This window comes from Carassius auratus, chromosome 11 (assembly GCF_003368295.1).
Source record: "Carassius auratus strain Wakin chromosome 11, ASM336829v1, whole genome shotgun sequence".
Classification (NCBI taxonomy): domain Eukaryota; kingdom Metazoa; phylum Chordata; class Actinopteri; order Cypriniformes; family Cyprinidae; genus Carassius; species Carassius auratus.
This window is the reverse complement of record NC_039253.1, coordinates 14,998,906-15,024,237: the sequence shown is the minus strand read 5'-3', so window position 1 is coordinate 15,024,237 and position 25,332 is coordinate 14,998,906. Positions and strand designations below refer to the sequence as shown.

General features: G+C 37.7%; 2 protein-coding genes across 7 annotated transcripts in view; both read right to left on the bottom strand.

The window, feature by feature from the left end:
- The window catches only part of kaznb (kazrin, periplakin interacting protein b), a 133,242-nt gene extending 129,372 nt beyond the window's left edge, over positions 1 to 3,870 (bottom strand). For 2 of the 5 annotated variants that reach the window (XR_003293263.1, XM_026275628.1), the window contains exon 1: positions 3,216 to 3,848. Coding sequence is in view for 4 of the 5 variants with exons in the window: in XM_026275628.1 (XP_026131413.1) it covers positions 3,216 to 3,291 (76 nt within the window). In the remaining variant the exon portion in view is untranslated. Of the gene's footprint in view, positions 1 to 3,215 lie in introns of all 5 variants that reach the window. The other 3 variants (XM_026275622.1, XM_026275623.1, XM_026275627.1) reach the window with 3 other exon arrangements.
- Positions 3,871 to 7,117: 3,247 nt separating this feature from the next.
- LOC113111130 (PR domain zinc finger protein 2-like) lies at positions 7,118 to 24,406 on the bottom strand. 2 transcript variants are annotated; one of them, XR_003293262.1, is made up of 10 exons: positions 24,228 to 24,406; positions 19,018 to 19,083; positions 18,808 to 18,928; positions 18,191 to 18,294; positions 17,702 to 17,854; positions 16,483 to 16,609; positions 14,278 to 14,391; positions 8,854 to 13,433; positions 7,884 to 8,750; positions 7,118 to 7,500 (listed from the first exon to the last, which is right to left on the bottom strand). XR_003293262.1 is itself a non-coding variant. In XM_026275620.1 (9 exons), exons 3-9 carry the CDS (start codon positions 18,920 to 18,922, stop codon positions 8,724 to 8,726), a joined length of 5,220 nt encoding a protein of 1,739 aa, XP_026131405.1. In that variant the 5' UTR covers positions 18,923 to 18,928; positions 19,018 to 19,083; positions 24,228 to 24,406; the 3' UTR covers positions 7,118 to 8,723. The 2 variants fall into 2 exon arrangements, 1 of the variants encoding a protein (XP_026131405.1); XM_026275620.1 differs by having other exon boundaries at positions 7,118 to 8,750.
- Positions 24,407 to 25,332: the final 926 nt, after the last annotated feature.

The following is a 25,332-nucleotide window of genomic DNA, read 5'->3' as shown; positions in this document are numbered from 1 at the left end:
TACTCATTGCAGAGCTATTGCAAGATGAGCATTTGTGGTTAAAATGTATATAAAGGCTCCCTTTTTTAGTTTTTTTTATTACCAATAATTTCACTAGACAAGACCATTATTCCTAGGCTTAGATCGTGAGATCGTTCCTTAAAAAAAATAATTTCTTCGCGGCTGAAGAAGAAAGACATGAACATCAGGGATGGCAAGGGGGTATGTAAATTATCAGGAAATATTTATTGATTTAGTGAGCTAATCCTTTAACAGCTAGTTTTATATTTTATCAAACAGACAGTAATTTAAATTTTACTAATTTTGTCTAAAATACTTAAATTCTGGAGACACAATTAAAGAATAATGTATAATCATCCAATAATTATTACACATAAATGGAATGAAATACTGATCTGAGTTGAAATTACTAAATGTACAAATAATCGGTCATTACACAAAAATGTTTGATTGCAGATCCAACTGTTCCAACTGACCAGTAAGAAGCAAGCATGTCAAGTGTATATATGTAAGGTCATACTTGGTATGCAGTGTCAAGGCTTATTTCCAGAGTAAGAACTTCTTAATCAAACATGCAGTGGGGAAAGGAGGTCATCACATCCTTAGACTCAGTGTAACTCTGTCTGGCCCTGCAGGTCCCTATTAGAATCACTGGCACTGCATATTGTACCATCGCTAACATCTGCAGACACACACAAATGAGCCCACACTTGCAGCCCCGTCCAGCCATGTCCGTTACGCCAGCCAAAACAGTCTGTGTGCCAGAGGGTGAGTGCATAGACTTGGATCTCAGCCACGCTCATGCATACCCATTTAAACACCAACACAGAACATAAAAGCATCGGCGCTCCATTCCAATGACCTACGCCGTGGATCATTTTGCGTCGCTTGAAGACGAGCTTTCAAAACACTTATGGAGCAAAAACAGGGCACTTTGATCAATGTTAAAAGAGAAAATTGTTCAAGGCGAAAGTGCACCGGAAAGCACCACCATATCCTCCTGCTGGAAGACTTTCATGCAAATTAGAAAAGAAAAAAATGAAAGACATTTCAAATGGGTTCATTGTTTATAAAGGCAGAAACTTCAGAAAATTCCACGTCCAGTGTGTTCCACGGGGAACAACACATCAGAATGTTTCGAAACTACAAAATCTCATCGTTATGGATGATCCAGAATGTGAGACATTCAAAGCAAAGAGCTACAGAGAAGTGGCTGATGGTAATACATACAGTATTTCAGCACCGCCGAAGCTCAGATATTGCAGAGGAGTCTCATCTTCAGGCACTTCAAAAACACAAATTCAGTAAAGAGGCTTTCAGCGCTCCAAAGCCACACGCAGAATCATGGCAATGTCACACACTCTGCAGACACTAATACGTCCCTGCATAGCAAACAGCTAATTAGTTCACAGAAATAAAGCAAACAAAGGGCATTTTTTTATAAAACTTTTCTTCGATTTCAGGAGATCAAACAGAGGGAGAGACACTTTTATCCAAGCAAACCCAACACCCCTAAACCATTCCGTTTCAAGGCTGCTGTTCCCCAGAATGATCTCAAAACACCCACACATAAAATCCAACTCTGATAAAGATCATTTTAACACACTTTGCAAAATTGACTGGATTTGTAGAAAAGATGCAGTTACTTTAAGTAATTTTAAATTTTAAATTAGACTATAGTGGTTTAAAGTGCAAAGATCTCCTGCAGAGGAAGGTCATTTAAGGACATTTCCAAAAAAAAAAAAAAATCAGTACTGAAATCATGGAGTTTAAACCCAATGGCACTGGCTACACCTATACAATATTTTTTTGACACATCATATGAAATTTGAAAAAAAAAAAAAAAGTTATTTTAGCACAACTGAAATTTTGCATCAAAAACATTTTAGGTTTTATTTTAGCTTTTTAGTTGCTTTGGAAAGAAAGCATTAATCAAAAACATAAAGGCAAATAATCTAAGCTCAGAATGGACCATCTCCACTGTCTGATATTCTCCAGGGTTGCTGTTATAGATGCATGCTTTTCAAACTCTGTCTCAGAGGAACTGGGTAATCACGTGTTCTTCAAACGGCGACTCGGCAGCGTGGCTTATCTCTGCTAATTGACATGTTAATGTGTAGAGACATGGAATTAAGCATCAAATTCAAATCTGTTTGCATTGTCATCACGCTAGTATCTCTTTCATTTACAAACTGCTGTTTGAGTAATTGTATCCTTCTTCAAGTCTCCTTAATTCAATCCCTCCACCGACATCTCAACGTTAACTTTGACGTGAGAAAAATATGACCTGCTATAAGGTAATATAAAATATTTATAGACCTGAGATGTCTGTGAAAGCATTGTAGAAGTATGTTTCATCATAAAGCAATCATCACGTAACAGAATGTTAAATGTAATTTTAAAGCAGTACAATATTTCCTTGATAGCTTCATAAATATTGCAGTCCTAAGCACTGATGAATTGAAAAAAAAAGTACTATAAATAGAGGGAAGTTTTAAATCACACTCCTTTATAAATACAGTACAATATGTGAATATTGTTTAAAAATGGTCATATTTTCATGTAATCCGTTTATATTTCGACACATAAATACGAGGATTTTAAATATTTTTAGCACGCTTTTCAAAGCCAGTACCTCACAAAACATGTATAAAGTCATTAAATGCAGAAGCACAACCTGTGAGACAGAAATTATGAAGCGGCACCTATTTATAGCACTGGAAGCACTTTTTTTTTTGTAAGACAAAATTCATAATTCATCAATGCTTAGGAGTACAATATTTATGAAGCTGTCACAGAATTAATGCACTGTTACAGAACTGCACTGGAGAGCTTCACTCTACCCTGAAAAATCTGAGTTAGTTGCTCAACATAACTTTCATGTTCCTCTTTCAGCCCCTTCTCTCATGACTGACTTATTAAGATCACTACATCCATAAGCAAGATGAGACACACACCCCCGCAGACACATTTCTTGACTGTGTGCAGCTCATTAGAAGGCTGAAAGCAGCGGGGAAGAAAAGCTGGTTTTCTCTCTGCATACTGGGTGCCTAAACCAAGAGATCAGGATTTGCAGTGGACCAGCAGAGCTTTCATAGACCATAAGCAAGCACTCAGTCGAGACTTGATATTTACCACCCCAAGGCCTGCAAATTGACCTTACCTTGCAATGCACGTGTTTTTCGGACACAACGTGACAGAGCTCAGGTACTTACTAGCTTGCATCAGTTGTCCTTGGCGGCCGAAGACCTGGGAAAAGGTGGTGGGAGTACAGGTGAGGGTGTCCTCCATGGTCGGGATGTCCCACTAGGCTTGACGGGCAAGTCTCTAAATGACACGCCACGCAGGAAAGCACAGGTTTGCCGTCCGTCCCCTTTGAGAAGAGCAAGCTGGAGCAACGTTGCAGCTGTGTAAGAATAGCACAGAGGTTTCTGCTCGGGATGGAGAGAAATAGCCTCACTCACATGCAAGATAATGAGGGAGTGTGTCTGTGTGTGCGTCAAGGAGAATGAGTGAGAGTGTGTGCGGAGAGCAAGCATGAACGAGAGAGATAATCAGAGCAATGATGTCTTGCCTTTTCCTGCTGCTCTATGATCATGTGTTGAGGTTGTGCCTCGCTGGCAGGTTTCTCCAGACTGAGCACGGCGGTCTGAAGCTCCTGGTCCAGCGTACTTTGTCCTGCTGACTGAGTGAGAAGCCTTCAGTTCCCCCAGGCTCAGGGCGGACTGGCGGTTGTTGTGCTCTGATCGGGTACGTGTGCCCTCTTCTCTCCTCCCTCTGCCTCGGCTCTACCCCTCCCTTTCATTGCCTTCTCTCTCCTTTCAACTCGACGGTCTGTTTCGTAAGAAGCACTGCTGCAGGGAAAAGATTTTTTTGCAACTCTTGCAGCTCTGCTTTTTAATTCCTCCCCCTGTGGAGGAGAGAAGATAGGTTGAAAAAGAAAGTTCATTTTGGGTAACTCACACAACAGTGGTAGAATATCAGTTGGCATACAATGAGAAATATTAATAAAGGGGGGGTCTTGGGATGTATTGACCTACAGTGACCCCCAAAATGTATTTGGACATTTAAAAAATGTCTGCATTATATAACAAATCATATAATACATCCAATAAAATGACCTTGAGACTGGTAGTTTAAATCAATGAAAGGGGAAAAAGGCCAAGAAAAGTTAGGTTAGAGAAAAAGTAAAGCATTATTTATTTGCAGATGCAACTCGTTTCGATATTTGATGCAGCAACACTGTTATTGTCACACTTAAAAATGATAATCACATTTTCCAATGAAAACTTTTAAAATATTCAACCAATCCATCTAAATTTGGTTCTTTAGCATATAGTTAGGGATGCACGATAATATCGGCACAACATCGGTATCGGCCGATAAAAGCTTAAAATGACCATTATCGGTATCGGCCGATATGAATATTTCTGCCGATGAGCCAAACCGATATTCTCCAAGTGAAATAATTGACCTGTTTTTCAGATGTGAATGTCTGTCTACATTTGTAAAATAATAAATTTATGGTAGAATCAGTACAGAAGAGATACATGGATTTCTCTTCAGTAAAATTAAAGTTTAAATATATCAGTATATATTTGTAAATATATCAGTATATATTTTTATATATATCGATATCGGTATCGGCATCGGCCAAAATTATTTAGAAAATATCGGCATATCGAATATCGGCCAAAATCCAATATCGTGCATCCCTACATATAGTGTATATGATTTGTGACCCTGGACCACAAAAGTATTAAACCACTGGGGTATATTTGGAGCAATAGCCAAAAAAGTAAAGATATTAAGTAAAGATCATGTTCCATGAACATATTTTGTAAATTTCCTAGTGCAAATATATTAAAACGTGATTTTTTTTTAGTAATAAGCATTGCTAAGTAATTCATTTGTACAACTTTAAAGGTGATTTTCTCAATATTTATAGTTTTTTTTTTGCACCCTCAAATTCCAGATTTTCTAATCTCGGCCAAATATTGTCCTATCCTAAAACCATGCATCAATGGAAAGCTGATTAATTCAGCTTTCAGATGATGTAAAACTCAATAAAAAAAGGACCCTTAGGACTGGTTTTGTGGTCCAGGGTCACATTTATATATCCACACGCCCTTAATTTTAAGGTGATTTAGTTACATGTACTTGCTATAACAATAACAGTAATGATAAGCAACTAACCTTAAACTCTAGAGTTTAGTAATTATTTGTGTAATTACACTGTAACATCACCTCAAAATAAAGTATTACCTTCAGTTTCCTTTGTGACAAATTATTCATCCAAAATAGCTGTTAAAAAACCCATCTAGCTGCATTTCAGGATAAAGAAAGAAAGAAAGTATTGCTATAAAGGCCTGTTTGATTTTTCTACAAAATTGCAGGAATCACTTTTTTTTTTTTTTTTTTTCATTCGTCAGATGGATTTGTCCAATGGAAGGCTTCTGTCAGATCAGTGTGATGTTGAATCTGTTCTTTGGCAAAAGAGCATGGAAGATCTGCAAGTGCACTCATATTCTCGTGTTTTAAAAGAAAACATGGTCAACCTGGTATTATATAACATCCAGCTACATCAGCTAGTCATAAAGTTGAAAGGTGGTTTACACAAGGACAGCCTGCAGTGCCACAGCAGTGAAAAGAGAAGGTAATTCTATATTCTATTTCTTCCTTTTATATCAGCAAAATTGAAATTTAGAGTTGGGACGAGAGGCAACGTGAGTTTCTCAGCTTTCAACTGATAGACAAGGCAGATGCCAAGTGGCTGGAGCTGGAATTAATTCCCTCTGTCTAACTGAAGGTTCACTCAAATCAAATTCTTTGTGAACATGAACTGAGGAGACATGCAGATAGTAAGCTGTCAGCTGGGAAGGGTAGAGCTGTTCTTCTTATGCACTCCCCTGCCAGAGGAGATCTCTCTCTCTCTGGTGTGGAGTGATTGTGCTCTCCTTCTCACTTTTCTTCTGCTCCCTTCAGAGAGGCAGAAAGGTATTTGATAACGCACATCGACACAAACATCCTCAGCCTACCTAGTTACGTAAGCTAACAATATTTAATGGTCTCTATACATAGAGATGAAGTAATGTTTTTTTTTGGCAATACAGGGAGTAATAATACTAGTAGTAGGTTTGAGGTTAAAACTGAACAAAGAATCAAGACCATTTCAATAATTAACCTAAGATCCTGGTCTTGATGCAATTTATTGGTGCTTAGGATGTTAGCTTAAAAATCTTGCTCTTCCTCTGAAATTTCTTCCTTTTTTTTGCAAACAAATTCATAAATTTTGGCATGGTTTTTAGCAAACTTGCACGGCTGAATTCATGATCTAATCGATTCCCAATTTTTAAAAATGATTCCTAAAGGATTGCAAATGACAAACTTCCATGTGCATATCTTAGCTTCACTTCCTCATCTTAATGCACTGCATCGACCAACTCGGAAGCTGCATGGGGCTGCATTTTTATGACTGCTATGCCACCTTGCACAGCAATCAGGATTAAGTGTGACGATATTTCATCCTGTCAAGCAGAGCACAGCATCATGCCCCTCTTCTCCCCCATACACAGCATGGAGGAACCATAAACCACAGCACTGGCCAATAGAGGAACCATAAAATACAGTACCATGGCATGGGGGAAACATAAACAAGATGTGCTTTCCCTGCTACATAAAGATCTATCCTGTATAACGGAACAAACTTGCACTCAATATTCAATTTTTCATTTGAAAATTAGCAAGCCAGACAGATGGAAGAGTACCTACAGCTATATGAGTATTTAGTCAGGGTTATCTTACCTAAGCAATAACTCTATTTCACTCCAATGGCTTTTTTTGATGGGCAAATACAAGATTCTGACAGCAATAAAAATAAATCCTTACATTTTACAAGCCAGGTGATTAAAAAAAACATACCCATGTTGAACCTGGACAAAAATACTTAAATACACTAGTAGAAATGGGTAAGCAAAAGCCTGGATTAATCATAAATCCATGCAGACAATGAGTAGAGATGCAAACCTAAATCTCGACTACATTTCTGAAAAATGTAAACCGACTGGTACTGTATCTCTAGATACTTTCTACTGTCAAACTAAGCTAAAATCAAATATACAGTGAAAAAAATTTAATATCAATTAGAACAATGCATTTTACATTTGTGAAGGTTATTACTCATAATCACAAAACAAGGTCAACATTTCATTCCCAAAAATATATCAATGCAGGACAGCAAAGACATACTGCAAGATGAAAGTTCTGTAAAGGAAAAGAAATATCGTTTCAAGTTCCTTGCTTAAAAAACATTTCAAGCATTCAGATCTTGTTCAGATCCCTGTCCTCATTGTCCAGGTTGTAAAGTGGAAATGACACGGCAAAGACAGGCAGTGAGAGGGATTACGCGGTCCAAAGGCAGAAAACGCATCAGTTCAAAGCTTGCCAGGAGGTAGACCACTAAAAATTGAAGTCCAGTTGATGTTCTATTAAAGCAGAGACCTTGTCCATTTTGCAAAAAGGAGAAATGATAAAAACAAAACAATTGATTAATGCTTGGTGACCAAAGAAACTGAGTGCTTGCAGTAGCAATAACGGCTAATTGTACTATTAACGCAAAAATATCTTAAGTCTTAATAAACTTGAAGCTCATTTTTGAGGTTGCTTCAGGCTATGGCATACATGCTTATAATACACCAGTAAAAATTAATGCTGTTTTTATGCGGTTTTCAAGCAGGTGTCATCACATATTGTAAAATCACCTCAAACTTTGAGATATCCATAGAAGGCAAATCAGCCTAAATAAAGTGCTTTTTTTAAGAAACAAGTAACCTGATTGACCAGATCACCAATTACATAATTTGGGTTGTAATAATGGCACTTACTGTACAACTATTAATTCATTTTCATGCAAGTGCAGAAGAAAGTTTGTCATTCCCAGTTGTAGTTTTAGTGTAATTTTAATGACCAGCAGCCCTGCTGTAGATTCTGTGGATTACAAAAGTACAGAGGGAAAAAGAAAAAAAAAAAAAAAAAAAGAGGGAAAAAATGGCTTATGGTTTTGGCTGGTTTAGGTGAAAATCAAATATATTTTACATACAGCAAACTATTTTCTCCTACTCACTCTGACTGTATCAAACAGCTCAATTCACTTACCATGTCAAAATAAACAAAACCATCAACAACAAAGTAAAAACGAAAAAAGCCTCGGTATGATAAACATTCCCTGTAAAGGATAACATTTACTTAAATATACATATATACTCTTCAAATAATTTTTCTCAGTAAAAGAGGAGCAGGTCAAAATGGAGTACAGTCATGACGAGAGGATCAGTCCAATCATACTGTATACAGAAGCACATGCATCAGGAACCTCACAGATTAAACGGGGTGCATTAGTCTCATAAAGAGAAACTGTTGAATGATTGCCTTTTGCAAAACCTAAACAAAACAGAAGGTCAACATTTATAAATCAAACAATATTATGCTTGATAGAGATTTATTTATCATATTCCTCAGTCCACTTTGGAGGAAGGGGCTTAAAGGCTTATTTATAAAAGTGCACTGAGAAGATGCTTCCAATGAGCCGACGCAAAAAACATGAGCAGGGAGATAACTCCTGGTACCCCTGAACATTCGGGCTGTGATCAGGTTAATCCAATTTAGTTGAAAGAAGTTCCCCTTTCAGTCACGGACTAAAGCAACCCTTTGGAGACTGTGGTGTTTTACCTGGCTATCTTCAATAGAGACTCCTGAAATAAACACATAAGAGAAAAAATTAATAAAAAATCAAACACTCCCAACTCAACATATATACAATATTATGTTAATGCTGACAGTGAAATTTTACTTTACCTCCGACTGTCCTGGTTCATGGTTTGAGAGGTCTTCAGACTTCACTTCCAAAGGAGCTGAAGCACTAGCCATCTGTACGCTGCGTGTCACTGGCCCACCTTTTCTCTCCCGCGTCCTTGTCGAAAAACGTTCCTCCTTCTTAGACGGTGTCATTTTCACTGCAGACTCTTTTTTGACAACCTCCTTTTTGACAACAACCTCCTTCTTGACCACAACCTCCTTCGATCGTTGCAATTTAGATGGCGGCAGTGTTGAAGAGGCATCAGTAAGTGCAGGAGTTATGGAAGTCAGTGGCTCGTTGCTCTTTTTGCCTTTCTTAATTTGAGGGGCCATGTTGTCTGCATTTGAGGCTTGCCTCTTTGTACGTACCTGAGGAGCTTTGCCTTTACTTGCTGGTGGAGCTTCACTCTCAAATGGCTCAGAGCTCCGGGCCCTGGTTTTCCCCAAGGACTTTGCAATTGGTCCAGAACCTGGTTCTTGTTTGACTTCAGAGTCAGTGGCTCGACTTCGGAGACTCCTGTTTTTGTCTTGAGGCATCAGTGCTCCTTTTTTCAACTTATTGGCAAGAGGTCTTTGTGGACAGCTGCAAGCAATGTGCTTACTGAGGCTGGCTGGGTATGTGAACTCTCGGCTACAATATGGGCATGCATGGACCTTAGATGTCTCCTCTTCCTTTACCCGGTTTGGTGGTTTCTTTATAGAAGCAACTGACTTGTTCTTCTGAGATATGGCTTTCTGGACAAGCTGGTTTTTCTTCTTATTTAGGGCTGACAACTTTGCTCTGGATGTTATATCTTGGTTAAAATTGAGCCTTTTTGGTTGACCCATTCTGCGGAAAGCATTCTGCCCAGCAGCAGCTCCTGCGGTGGTAAGAAGACCATTCGGAGACTGTTTCACAACCTGTTTAAGAGGAATGGGATTCTTCTTAGGGGTGTAGCGTCTCTTATCACTAGCATTAGCACAAACTAATATGTGCTTATGTAGCTCAGGCATGTTGTCAAAGCTGTTTCCACATTTGGTACACCGGATCGCAGTGCTAAATGTTTGGGGGATGTTGTGTGTAGTGAAATTAGTGGCAGAGGCAACAGAGACATCAGGTGTACGGTTGTGGTACGGGAAAGGTGGAGGCTTATAGCTGGGGTAGTGCTGATTAATGCCAAGCCGTACATCTGGACTTTTCGGTTTACCAGCCTCAGATGCCATAATCTTTATTGTAGTGTATAGTTCTTCTGTAGGGTCCTCGTGGCCATTTTCCTCTTCTTCCACCTTCTTAGTGTCACTGTTGCACTCCTCGGAAGAATCTTCAGAGGTAGCTCCAGCAATTGAGTCAAGAACAGTATCTTTTTCCACATTTGCGTAGGCAGGATCCGTGTAATTCTGAGGTCTGAGCTTCCCGTTTTCAACGGCAGTGTGAGTGCAACTCTGACTTGGATGTAGGTCACTTTGATGTTGCTGGAGATTGCAGAGGAAGGCAAACTCCTTTGAGCAAATAGAGCAAATATAAATTCTTCCCACCCCATGGAGAGAGGAGCGGTGCTCAAGGAGCGCAGTCGCGTTACCAAATAACTGCACACAAAACTCACACTTAAAAGGCCAGTCTGATGCATGCTCTATTATATGGCCACTGAGGTCCTTGATGGACCGGAATGGCTCTTTGCAGACGTTACACACAAAACTCTTGACAAAAGTTTCCCGCTCTGGTGTCTCAACCTCATCAGAAGTTCCAGGTGAAGTGTTGCCCCCACTTGTGGTTATATCAAACGGCCCCTCATTTTTCCCTGTATCATCTACAAAAGAGTTATCAACCGCTGAACTCTTCTGGGAAGAATCCAATTCGCTGAGGAAGGTCGGTGAGGAGGATTCCTTTTTAGGAGTTGAAGACTTAGATTTTTGTCGGCCTTCTGTTTTAATATTGAGGTCTTGAGGGAGAGTTCCTTCACAGGAATGGCTTTGGCTGGTTTTAGAAGCAGTATTCCACTCTAGGTGAGAAGAACTTGCTTGATCTGCATTTCTTAAAAACTGAAACTTAGCATCAAGGTTTGAGCCCTCAAGTAGTGTTTCTGACTTTGAAGATGAATCTGCTGTACAATGTCTTTTTGTATCCTGAGGCAGTGGAGAAATCGCAGGGTCTAACCGCTCAGCAGTTTGGTCTGATTCATTAACAATGGAATTTAATGCATCATGGCGTGATTCTGTTAAAGCAGATGAATCCGACACTTCCTCTAAACTATCAAATGCCTTGGGGGACATTTTGGGTGACAACACAGGAAAAGGGGCGGGTGATGAGGCATCTGACATCCGAAAATGCGGCGATGATGATAAAGGTGGAGGTGATGGGACAGTGGGTAAGACTGGAGGAGGGGGTGTAGATGATGCTATACTAGATGAAGATGGAGAGGACGGATTAATAGTCATAGGGGTCAGAGAGGGAGGAGAGGTTGATTCACAAGGAAGGTGCTCTGATCCCGATCCAGGACTAGAAGGGCCAACACATGTGGCACTCTCAGAAGACGAAAGAATGTCAGGGCTTCCAAGAGCGTTGGATCCTTCATCTCCAGGTAAGTTTAGGCCAGCATACTCGTTCATTAAGACTTTCTCTAAAATGCTAGTATTGGGTTTCTTTCTTTTCACATGTGGCGTTAGTGTGGCTGAGCTCGTCTTTACTTCATGGTCAACAGGACTTTCACGGTTTACACTTAAGTCAAGCACAGCCTCTCCAGAGCCTTTGTTTATACTATTGTCTTTTTTACAGATGAAATTCGAAAGGTCAAGTGGCTGCTGATTGCAAGAATTCCCCCCGCTTCTTGAAGCAGACCAGTCTTTTCCTGTCAGGCTTACAGCATCCCCATGATCTTTGCTGGACAAACTCCAGGAATGCGTCATGCAATGGCTTTCAATCTTTGGCACCTTCAGAAAACATGAAACCCCAGTTGCAGAGCTAATGCTGTCATTTTTTTGTGCCGGGCTACTCTGTGAAGTTGTGGGAGGGGAGGCAGTTCTTCTTTTAAACTTTCCTTGTACAACAGGCAGTGAAGTTACTGAAAGGGGAGTGGTTAATCTATGGCTATCTGTTGTGATTAGACTTATGGCTGGTTTCTGACCGTCTGGTGCCTGTAGAAGTTGTTTGAGTTTCGGAGAGAGATAAACGGATTTCTCCTTCTGAAAAGCTAACGTTTCAGTAGACTGGGAGAAAATGTTTCCTGCCAACAAAGAGGACTGAGAAGAGGGGGAGGACAAGGAGGAAGAGGAGGACACCATTTCGGTTTCCATTTTCACAGGCAGCAGTGGTGGCGTAGAAGTTCGTCTTTTAGAAGCTGTCTGAGCTACACATGAAACTTCTTTCACAGGACAAGACCTTGCTTCGATTTTAAAAGCTTGACTAATTTGTTTGGGACTTAGAATAAGAGCATCAAGGCCAAACAAAGCTGCGGTGCTAGAATCAACCTCAATGACCTCACAGTTGCTCACTGTGCTTGTACATGGGATTTTTCCATCCATGTAATGGCTGAGATTTTCAGAAATGTTGTTAGATATATCAACCATACACTCCTCTCGCTCTCCCTCATCCTCGGTCTCGACACTGGGCACATAAATTGGTGGTGGACTGGCACTTGGTGACTCTTCCTGGAGCGAAACAGACTGCCCTTGTTCATGCTGCTGCTGTTGGGAGGAGCCATCCTGCAGGAGCATACCTTTCCGACGAACACCTTTCGGCATTAAATGCCGTTCATGGATTCTGCGCTGGTGCCTGCGCATGTTGGTGTGTGTGCCAAAAGCCTTGTTACAGTACTTGCAAGGATGAAGCTCTTTTGACTCCCCATTTTCATCCAATATAAAAGGTCGGTCAGATTCAGCATCAGCCTCCATTTTCAAAATGTCAGAGGTTTGCTGAGGTGGACCGTTCTGTGTGTTCATAAACACTGAATGGCTTGGAGAGGATGCACTGCCAGAGGTAGCAGAATCGTTGGGTGCCGTAGGACTGTGGAGGAGCGCTGTTCTGCTAAGTGATCCAGGCCTATTTAAAGTTTTACTCCCGTTCTCGTGTCTACGCTCATGTCTGCGCCTCCCTACCTGAGAGCCAAAGGGCTTGGCACAGTACCGACACTTAAACGTATGAGTTTGATGGTTTGAAGTAGTGTGAATGTGAGTGTGGCGCTCCAGGCCCTGTTTGGTGGAGAAATGACGCTCGCAATGCTGACAGGGGTAAGTTCCTCCTTGGGGGTCATCTTCGAAATCCCCATCTACCTCCAGGTCAGGATTTGCTAAAGAAGATAAACACTCTGTATCACACAGTGGACTCTCAGTGCTTTCGTCTGCAGGGCTGCCCGAATGTAAATGCAGGAGAGACTTTTCATTCCCATCAACTGATTCTGCCTCAGAGGGGTGCTGTGGGCTCTGATTTAACTGTGGCTGCTGCAGTTGTCCATCAATCTCTGCATTTTCCTCATCCAGTGCTTCCATCTGGTTTATCTCTGTTGTATGAGACTTGACAGGGTTTTCATTTTCTGCAGAAGACGACTGGGCTGCATTCTCCTGCTGCAACTCAGAAGGTGAAGAGGGTGTTTCCTCACCATTAAGCCCTGAATTAAAATAAAAATATAATTAAAAGAAAAATCACTGAATGAAGTTGAAAATCATTCATCTAAAGAAATAATTATTTTACAATAACACTGCAACTAGGACTGTAACTAATCCATTAAATTGATAGTGAAAATTCAAAACTAATTTCATTATTGTAGCGTCAGATTTGTGTGCTGTGCATAAGGTCTCCACTAATGAAGTCTCTTTACAGAAGTAAAAAAATCAATTACGACAGAACATCTAAAAAAGATAATGTAAATCACGGTGCAGAAAGAGAGTAAAACTTACATCTTATGGTTATATCCTTATCTATACATTTTTCTAAATTTAGAAATTCAAATCAAACAAGTCTCGCTTAAGCACATCCACACTTTAAAAGAGCACAACAGCAAAATAAAGCACAATAATTGACTAAAACAACTGTTGGACGTTAACTTGTTAAAAATTCAACAATCATATTCTGATAATGCTTTTTTAGTAGCAATTTTACAATTTTCATCAATAAATGTATTGTAATTATTATATATTATTCACATTTTAAACCTCTGCTGATTATACATATCATAGCCTTCAAGCTGTTCTCATAACCTTCAATTTGCACACAGTTTTGACTTGGGGCAGGATGTAGAATAACATGTCTTTCATTCAAACACAGAATAAGTGACTTTTTTTAATTCAATTAAAACAGATATAAGTGACACATTAACGGATTAAAAAAAATTATTGATGGCTCCTCCACTCCTACTGTTATAGCCCTACCATATCAAAAATATTATGACTGAGCTAAACATACTTGTGAATGACACAAATCCCTGCCAGAGGCCGGCGAAGAGCATAACCTACCGTCCTCCGAGTCTCGCATCTCTCTGATTGAGGGTTCAACAGCACACGATTTATTCGGTTCACAGAATCCACCTAAATCAGCCTGTCTGGCTTTTTCCGACAGCTTCCTCCTTGCTTCAGGGAGCAAAAAAAAAACATTTTTAGTCCAAAAATAATATATATAGATATATTTCAACACTCACTAAAGGCAGCAAACACCAATTAGGTTAATGTTTCATTTCACAATCATAAAAACCTACATATATTGAATCCAATGATATTATTTCATACAAGTAGCAATAATAATTTATATAAACTGAAAACTGTAAAACACAAAAGAAGAACATCAGTTACATTAGCTCCACCTGCAAGATCCAAAACAAAACCAGTGTGCCACAGCCTTTTTTACTAAATGAGCAGCTCACCACAAAACCAGACTGACTACTCAGTAACTACAGCACTGTGCAAGACACAGGCAAAGGAATGTTTGTTTTTCACATATTTAAAATCTACATCACAATTATTGCATGATAAGTGTAGAGATAATTAATTGTTACTGAATAGCAGTTGACTGTAGTAGATAATTTACCCCCACCACCTCCCAAAAAAAAAAAAGTTATCTACTCAGTCAAATGTCATGACAAACCTGTATGACTTCCTTTCTTTTGTGGAACATCAAAGATGATATTCAGAACAGAAGAACACTGACTTTCATTAAAATATCTCCCTTTGTGCTCCACAGAGGATCGAAAGTCATACAGGTTTGGAGTGACTTGAGGGTGAGAAAATAACAACAGAATGAACTTTAATGGTGTATAAATGTAGGCAAATTACATGTATGCACTTTTACACACATTTACACAAAGTTTCAAAGACATTTTCTCAGCCAAGAAAAGAAACCAGTTATCAGCTGCTGTCCTTGTGACAAGGTCATCTGGGAGCATCTTATACAAAACCCAATTCATAAAACAGACACATGCAACTAACTTGGTCATCTGACCATACGTGTCAAATAGTCCTCCCCACATATCCATTTTCACAAGATAAGAGATTTATGTACAGATCTAGTTTTTACATATTAATGACATTAAAAAAATTTCCTATCAAACTGTCTAAAATGATTTGCATTTTATTTTGCAACCTAAATGTACAAATTTAGCTTTATATAATAATGTATTTATAACATCTCAATCCCTCATGGTTTTATACAAAGTGGCAGAAAACTTTACAATGTCGTTAACTTGTTCACATATTTCAAGGACTACTTTCACAAATATATTTATAAAAGAGAAATTGGACATGGGCTAACTTGAAACTTCATGAATTTAGCTGCACTGTCATTGAACAGGTTAAAGTCAAATGTCCTTATACTCCATGAAAGGACCAGCAAACCCTCTTCTCAACAGCAAGTTTAGGTCAGCCTTTTTAGTCATTATTACACCAGTCTATAAAGAGCATTCAGACTAGATACACCCACTTAAACGCAAATATATATAAATATCAAATGTACTTCCCTAAAACGTTTACTGAATTAAGTACTGAACTAAGTATCATTCAAATAAACTTAATACAGTGATGTGCGACAAATCAGTAACAAATGTGCAATGGACAAGCGAACAAATCAAACTCTCATGCGTAGAGCTTTGAGAGGATAAACCCTGTGTTTATTTTATGGGTCATTAAGGTCTAATTCAAAATGCTTGCGAGGAGGGTTTGGAAGGTCATCTCTGTCAGACACAGGTTGTGTCTCTAAACCTAGGGAGCTGCCTTTCTAGATGGCATGCATGTGCATCAAAGACGAGTTCAAACTTTTTACATCTAACACTCGGACGTGTCCGTGCTGCTCAAAATGCTTTCTAGGTGAGAAGTTCACTAGATTTTGAGACACTGAGATAAGGTCCGAGTCTGCAAGGCGGCTAACCGACCCGTTCATCAACATGAGGAAGAGTGAGCTACATTTCACCGCGCCCTGACTCTGTGGTCGGCTGTTTTTCTTTTTTAAAAAGTTTATTAGAACAGAACATCATCCCGTAATTCCTGTTTCTAAATGATCTTCGTATGAAATGGGCGAATAGCCTGATGGCTAACATGCTAACTGTTAGTTCCAGCTAGCGACTGCGAACGAGTCCAAATATATAACAAACACATGTTTTCAGACCACAATTAGATATTTATACAGAAAAAAACGCCAGGTTTGAGCAATACCATGCGGTGTTTTAATTTTACCTCGTTTTGCTCTAGGTGAACTCTTCTTGTTCAGGTTGCTAGTCCTTTCTTCCTCTAATGCAGCAGCTATCTCTGGATTGTCTTCCCCATTGTACCACACGAGAAGTTCTTCGTCCGGTCCGATTGGCTGACGGGGAGTATACGGTCCAATCAGAGTCGAGCTTTTTGGCATGCCATAGGATGAAATACTATCTAGGCCTTGACGCTCTGTCAGGCATTTAGGAACAGAGCCCCATGAAAAACTGAGGTGCAGTATCAGCTCATTAAAGAGAATGAAAGAACATTTCAGAACATTTTAAGTGAAGTTAAAGGCTTGTTCGTCTGTTAACTACCACAAGTATAGAAAAAGAAAAAAGATGGGTATAAAAATTAAAGAATTTTAAATTGTACTGGTAAATTCCGAAAGCAAAAAAAGTTTACTGTGCATAAATTTAATCAGAAGCACAGCAATAATAATACTCATTTTACGTTAGTTCCAGACATATTACTACTTTTCAAAGGTTAATAAAATGAAAATCGTTTTATTTAGTCCATTATCTTTAAGGGCATTTATATACTAGTGCAGGGATGCAATCATGAGATTTATTCAATCAAGAGCCCCTTTTTCATTTATGGAACATTCTCACAGATATTTAATGATAATTGAATAATTAAATGTATGTAAGTATTACTGTGAAGAGCACAAATAATAAGGAAACGCAACAGTTGTCTTTGCATCATACAGCATATCTAAGATTAATAGTGGTAGAAAAACTATGCCATAGAGTTGATACTAGATAACTTTAAAAACGAAAAATAAAAAGTTTTTGAAAGTAGCTAATGCTTACCAAGGCTGTAGTTATTTGATGTGATTTAAAAAAAAAAAAAAAAACGTATTATTGTGAAACAATTACAATTTAAAATAACTTTTATTTTAATATATTTTAAAATGTCATTTATTCCTGTGATGTCAAAGCTGAATTTTCAGCAACCATTCCTTCAGTTATCATCAGTCACATGATCCTTCAGAAATTATTCTAATACACTGATTTTAGTACTTTTAGGAAAAGTGTCCTTTGCAAGGAGACTTCTTATTTTAAGGGGTCCTTCACATGAAAATGTTTGAAAACCCCTTTACTAGTGTACTATTTCCTTGTAAGTATCCCCTCCAGGCTCTTTGCAATCATAACTAACATGTTGAAAATCAAACCAATTCATTACATTTTAAAGGTTAACTTACCCTTAACACTTTGTAGTAAATAGCTCGGTTGATCTCCAGTGGAAAGAGGTTTTGCTCTTGAGAAGAGCGCGCCCAGTTCACATAGCGCAACCAGTTTCCTTTCATTGGATCGGTGGCATCAATGCACATCCACCCCCAGGCTGGAAAATATACCTAATGATAGTGGAACAATAAGCAATTAATAAAGAACCACTGCTACAACCTACATTACCATTCAAACGTCAGGCAGTTCTCTATTCATCATGAAAAAAGTATCCTAGCTTTTCCACAAATATTAAGCAGCTCACCTGTTTTCAACACTGATAGTAATAAGAAGAAGAAATGTTTCTTGAGCAACAAATTAGCATATTAGAATGATTTCTGAAAGATCATGTTACTTTGAAGACTGGAGTAACGGCTGTTGAATCTTCAGATTAGTTGTTTTTATCAGTATATTCAGACTTCTAATCAGGCAGAACTAGCATTTCTGCTGTGTTATCGAATACATACCTCCCACATGTAAACATTGCTCGTCACTTGAGATCTCTTCTTTCGTTCTCCTACAAATGGTCCAAACCGTTTGCCTTTCGGTATCAATCTAGATGTCCAGACACCTGTATAGAGCATGTCATGTGAAATCCTATGCGAGCAAACATCGGGAAAAACTACTTTTTTTGTCTTCTCCATTCATTCATCAGATTTTTAAAAACTTTTTTAGTTGACAGGTTTTTGAGCATGAATCCTTAATCAGAATGAGGCACTGTAAGATCTCCAGAGACGCTCTCACAGAGCCATTTTTTGAAGCATTCGATATTAATCATTTATCTGTAGATTTCTAGGGCACCACCACAGCATACTGCACATTCGTCGGTTTCAAACAACAAACCAAATAAGACTGCAGTTATGTTGTTCGCAACTCTTTAACATTATCAGTCACTTTGGTTCACAATGCTGATCAGCTAAATCATGAGTCCAATCAAAAGTGATTGTAGCGGAGCAAATATCTGAAAAATTAAATGTTTCAAAGTCAAAGATCTCCTAGGCTTTCATCAAGAAGAAAATATTGCAATAATGAACCCATGATTTCTCGTTACCGTTATCAAATACTCAACCATGCTGGTGCTCACCAATGCGACTGGGGTTGACCGCTGACGGTCCCAGCTTCATGCAGTTTGGCAGCCCCTTCCACACATGGGCTGGGATGTCATCCAAGGTTTCATATGTTCCTTGAGGCGAAGCCATTACAGCCTTACAAAAGAAAAGGGTGGGCTTTACAGTTCACAATGTGTTTCTTTTCAGTTTTTAAATGACTTCAGAAATAAATTGTTTCACCATACCTGCACCAAGGATTTAACACTCGACTGAACTTTGGGACTCCGGGGACCTTTCTTATTTCATGGATCCTGTAAAACAGAAAATAGGAGCAATTATTTTCACCATGTAGAACAAAATAATCCTCTATGTTTTTGATGCAGGATGAGACTTGCTCTCAAGCAATCCCAAAGACTGGAAGACCATGTAAAGGTGTGCTTAAAACTGCAAATACTCCTTCAGTACACTCAAAGTCTCTGATATTTGCTTTTCTCTTATTTGCACTACAGTTTAAAGAGTAGAAATGTTTAAATTACATCATGTGACACTGAAGACTGGAGTAATGGTATTGAAAATTCAGCTTTGCCATCACAGGAATAAACAGCATTTTAAAACAGTAAACTTAAAAACATTTGTTTCAAATTGCAATATTACTGGTTTTACAGTATTTTTTGGTTAGACTACAAACAATATACATTACTAGAGGCCTCACTGACATTACACATGTGTAATTAACTCAACCTCACATACAATCCAACCAACCACCAGAGAAATAACCCTCCAAAAACATATTACTAAGTCAGGCATACAGGTGCATATCCCACAGTTTTAGACAAATGATGATCCGTTTTGTTGTGGGTCTGCGATGAATTCTTCTCATAGCATAAGAATAGAGCAATAACCAAAGCTGACAGGATGGTAAGTAGAACATTGTACTCAGGTTTGGATGACAGCTACAGAGAATAAGGGGAAATTGAGCAAACAGCATGACACACAAGGGGCCTCTCTGATGTGACACTGTTACATAAGCGTGGAGGTCAGAGACAGAATTTCAGCTTCCGCTGCCTTTGACTTTCACATGGGTGAGAGCATGCCAACCCAACACAACAGAAAGTGTGTTAAAACATGCTTCTGGAATCAAAACACCAAATTCATACTTTTTTTTTCTTTGTCAGAATGGATGCTTGCAGAAATAATTCATGACATCATTACACTCAAATTTCAGTAGTGAATAAAAATAGATGGGATTTCTAATTTGCAGAAGCCCATGTGTGGTCACACGGCCACTAAAAGATTCCTTCTCTCAGTCAGTAATAGTCTTTGCGCTCAAGTGTAGTGCAGTCATTAAGGATTCAATCTTTTATCCTGTCAGTAAAAAATTATTAGTCTGCAGCAGTGACCTGCTCTGAAGTCATAGACTCATAAATCTGTGGAATAACTTTATAATGAAAAACTTTAACTACCAACTTTATATACCCTTTGGCATGAGTATTTTATTCCCTAATCAGTAATTTTATTCTAACAATAAGATGGCTCTTTTTGTCCCTGGATTTCCTAATCTAGTTGTCAAATAAACCTGGCACTGTATATTACAGATATTGTTGGATCCTTGACTACTTGCTTTAGTTCCACTTTTGGATAAAAGCATCTGTTAAAGCTGCAGTAGGTAACTTTTGTAAAAATATATTTTTTACATATTTGTTAAACCTGTCATTATGTCCTGACAGTAGAATATGAGACAGATAATCTGTGGAAAAAAATCAAGCTCCTCTGGCTCCTCCCAGTGGTCCTATTGCCATTTGCAGAAATACATCGCTCCCGTTAAGAAACAACCAATCAGAGCTGTGGTCCATAACTTTGTTTGTGTTCAAAATGTACAAAACGTATATAATAAGCGAGTACACCATGAATCCATTTTCCAAACCGTGTTTTTAGCTTGTCCTGAATCACTAGGGTGCACCTATAATAAGTGTTTATATTCGGACTATTTTTAGATTGCTTCGGGGGTACCGCGGCGGAGTAACCCAGTACCTTTGTGATTCTTCATAGACATAAACAGAGAGAAGTAGCTCCGGCTACAATGTTCTTCCGCCAGACGCAAGCAGTTCTGTTTATTAACCGCTAGAGCGTCAAAAGTTCCCTACCACAGCTTTAAATGCATAAATGTCAATGTAAATGTAACTGGGTTTAAACTCTATACTGACACCTACTGGCCTGGATGCATGAGGTTTGTTAAATAACTGATGCCACACATGATGTTTGTTTTGTTTCTTTAAATCTAAGTTCACACGGACACACATCAATATGTTTTATTACACCTGTCTATATTAATTTAATCTCAATAGTTATCTATATTGTTATTTATCCTTTATAATGCACAGTGAGCAGTGAAAGCATATATAAGTTATATATGCCATTCAAAAGGTAGGGATCAGTAAGATTTTTAATATTTTTTTTTTTATTGAGTCTCTTGTGCTCATCGAGGCTGTATTTATTTGATCAAAAATACATAAAAAGTAATCTTGAGATACTTTCTAATACTGTTTTTTTTTAATATACCTTAAAATATTTGATCATAGTAGTCACATGATCCTTCATAAATCATTTTAATATGCTGATTTATTATCAGTGCTGGAAACTGTTGTGAATTATCATGTGACACTGAAGACTGGAGTAATGATGCTGAAAATTCATCTTTTCATCACAGGAATAAATTATATTTTAAAGTAAATTAAAATAGAAACATTTTAAATTGCAATATTTTTACAAAATATTTTCCCCTGTATTTTGATCAAATAAATACAGCCTTTATAAGCACAAGAAACTTCTGTAAAAAAGAAAAAAAAATCTTACTGATTCCAAAATTTTGAACGGTAGTATATTATATTATATACATATATATATATATATATAAAATGATAAATCGCATGTGATTGCCATGAGCATCTTGTTAGTAAAGCCAATTCTGTGATTTACAGTACTGGTAAATCTGCATCAAATGCTTTCAGATGGATATTATTCAGATGCATTTAATACAAAGAGCTGTAGATAACTAACAAGCTACACTATATCGAGTTCATTAGATGAATCACACTCTATTATGAACGTGATATTATGTATCTTGTCAGTATTAGTGTTTTTATTAATGCCATTAATGATTTTGTTAATAGAGTGTAGCACTAGTCAACTAAAAGAATTTAACATTGCAAAGATGAATGCATTTTTGGAAAATGAATTTAAGAGAAATGTCATTTTGGAATTTCAGTGGTCTAATGTGATGTTAATGTACTTGTTCATGATGAAATTTTATTGTATTGCTGTAATTAATTTATAGCATTAACAAAATGACCCGTTGAATTCATTTTGGGATGCTACAGTATGACTAAAGAATGTATTTTTAGTCCAGTCCTGTATATAGATTAGTATTGATCTAGTGCATTTTGGGAAATGTTTTTTGGGGAAAAAAAACATTTCAAACATGGCCACAGTGCTGTTTTGCGTCTCTGAGCAACAGGACGCTGTTTTGTTCTCGAATAAACCAACCGGTTAATTGATTCAGTTCAATCGTAATGACTTGCTTATTAACAGCTGCCTACTGGCGGTTTTAATTTCAAATTTAATGTCTCTTCATGTATTTTATTTTTTCTCAAACAACACTTTTCAATATTTTATGTTTAAAATATCAAAACGTTATTCATGCATTTGTAACTGCAGGTTAAGGTATTCCATGTCCCTCTGAGCTGCATTAAACAGTGTGTACATGCATGTAAATGACACTTCTAATGCAGCTTCTGTGTTTCCTCTGCATTGCAAAGATAAATTCTGTTGATGCTGATTTCATTTACTTGGTAACAACCCAAATGCAAAAATCTGACTTAAAATATGGTACACACTTTTTGAAAAATAATAATTTAAAAGGTACAAATACCCATAAAACTTGATGGAAATTAGTAATTTCTATTGCTGCTGTGAATGGACCACACAGAATATAAGGAATATCAAAAAATTCAGGATTCAGCTGTCCACGGTAGTCCTTAAGATATCAGCACAATAACACACTTAGCAAAATATCATCTAATTAACGTCATCGATAAAATCCCAGAATATTTTGGAGATATCTTTTTTATCAATATCGCACACCCCTAATTTATGTTTTATTTAACTGATATAATAATTTACTGATAATAATTGTTTAAATTAATATATTCATACTTTGACTTTAAAGGCTGAAATGTGAAGTTCATCATTGTTTTTCTGAAAACTTCTATCTGAACTGTAAATTATGCTTTTTGCACTAATGTTATGGTACTTTATATGGTACTATAAACATTGCCCTACCTGACTCATATGGTATTAATTGTATGTGTTCAGGTCTTAAAAAGTCTTAAATTTGAGATTAAAAATCCTGCAGAATCCCTGTATATAAACCTATTACATTAAACGAAGTAAAACAATAAAATATTAAATGGTGAGATACCATCATTATGGCTTAGAAATGTAGCTATTATTCTTAACACATGACAGCGTCCATGAGGGTGCAACCCACTCTACGCAGCAATAAATAAATAAAGATTTTAGTCTTCATCTCACGTAAATGTTTATTTCCTTACATGCAAAACTTTTAATTTAAAAAAAAATTGCTGATTGCACTTTAAAGTTACCTCAGCCACTATCCTACTGCGTTTATTTTAACAGATTTTCTCTATACTATGTACATACAAGAATACGAACAGATTCTCTGCGAGGCAGGAGAATGTATAAAACCCAGAGATGAATGAGAAGTGTCATCTTTGTTAATAACAGACGGTGGCTGTGGGACAAAGAAAGAAGGCGTTTCAGCAGCACCCACAGCCGAAGATGGATGAACTAACCGCGAAAAAGTTTACAAATTCTTAAAAGAAACACCAGCAAAAACTTACGATACGATGTTCAGGGGCGGATTGTGATGCGCAGACACAATACTTATATGCTCACAGCATTATTATAATAAACCCGAATAAAAAATTATCGCAAAACAAGTGCGGGTGGTATGATAAATATTTGTAAAGTGCACCCTTGTGCTTAAAATATTGTCATGGGATAAAGATGGTGTTAAATCGTGAATTAAACCAGTAGCTCGTGCAAATAAGCTCAGGTTGTAGGCTATATCCCGACCTTCAGGCAAACAAACACTCACCGCGCTTTAAACACACTTCAAATAGTCACATTTCGCTTGAGGTATCTTCTCTGAGAGAAAAAGTTCTCCAAAATGTTTCACCAGAGCCCTCGAGTTGCTTTGTGGACTGGCAGGGCAAACTGATTTTATTGTTATCATCAACCCGAGCTCTCAGAAGTGCACAAACCCGATGCAACTCACTCCGAGCAAGGTGTCCTCCTGCTTTCCAAGCCACCCAGTGCAGCGGTGCAAAGGCTTGGTTGAAATAAAAATGTGAGCACGGTGTTTTTGAACACTTACCTGTTGTTTTTTTTACCGGTCTGTTTTTGGTCTACCTGCTTTCCAATGTGCTGAAAATGGCGGATGGAGACTAGAGCTTATAGAGCTTCCCCAATGTAACTGGTCGGTCGGGTCGCAGATTTGGGAGAGGCACACGACCATCACGATGGGCCATTGGTGAAAGTAATGCTGGGGAAACCCGGTCCATCGCAAATCAGCTCATTAAATACGACATGCTATGCCAAAATGGTTTAACTCATGTGTTCAGCTGCACACTTTACATTGATGAGACTGGGGCAAGTTGTCATTTTTTTCTCCAGTGAATATTTTTCAGCTTGAGTTCTTTTTTTTTTTTTGCCAGTTTCTTTATAAAGTCATAGTTTAAAAAAAAATAATAAAAAAACTATTGAACGTTTTCATATTTATTGCCTAGGGAAAAGACTGGTTACACGCTGACCCTTTTGTGACAACATGCCCCACTTAGTTATGGTCAACATAATTAATACATTTGTCCAGTATATATGAAAAAAACGTCTTAATCGGTCTTAATTTATGTGACTGTGGTTTTATTGTGTTCAGTCTTTATTCAACAACTATAGCAAAACTGGTATTTCATTTTTTATCTTGGAGAATAAGCTTAAGTTTTTAAAAAGAAATCACAAAGGAACTCAAAAGTAGGATATTAGAAATAACTGAATGATTTAAGACTTTTGACTCAAAACCCTCCCTAAAATTAAATTAAATATATATATATATTCTTATTGCAGAGACATTTTATAAAAAGATAATGAAAATTAACCTGGAGTGGAGTTGATCAGATCATAAAATTTTCATTTTCACATGGTGTGTATTGACATTCAGAGACTATTGCTTTTTCATTCATCTTGTAGATCTGACCTGGCTTTTCATGCATTTTGAAAAAAAGACAATATTCTGCTCAGAATGCAGCAAATCCACCAAACATCAGATTTCATCAATTCTCTCCAAACATACTCTGGATACAATAATAAAAAAGGTGCTAAAAAAGAGGTGCTATAAAATAATGCAACATGATAAGTAATGCCTGAAATGTAAAATGCCATAAAAATAGATATACAAGTGTAACATGATAAATAACTTATGAAAT

Coding starts and splice junctions, on each gene's coding strand:
- LOC113111130 (XM_026275620.1), bottom strand. CDS start 18,922: ATGGCTTCGCCTCAAGGAACATATGAAACCTTGGATGACATCCCAGCC. Junction 17,855..18,190: donor GCAATGTTTACATGTGGGAG/GTATGTATTCGA, acceptor CACTATCATTAG/GTATATTTTCCAGCCTGGGG. Junction 16,610..17,701: donor TTTACTACAAAGTGTTAAGG/GTAAGTTAACCT, acceptor ACTCCCCGTCAG/CCAATCGGACCGGACGAAGA.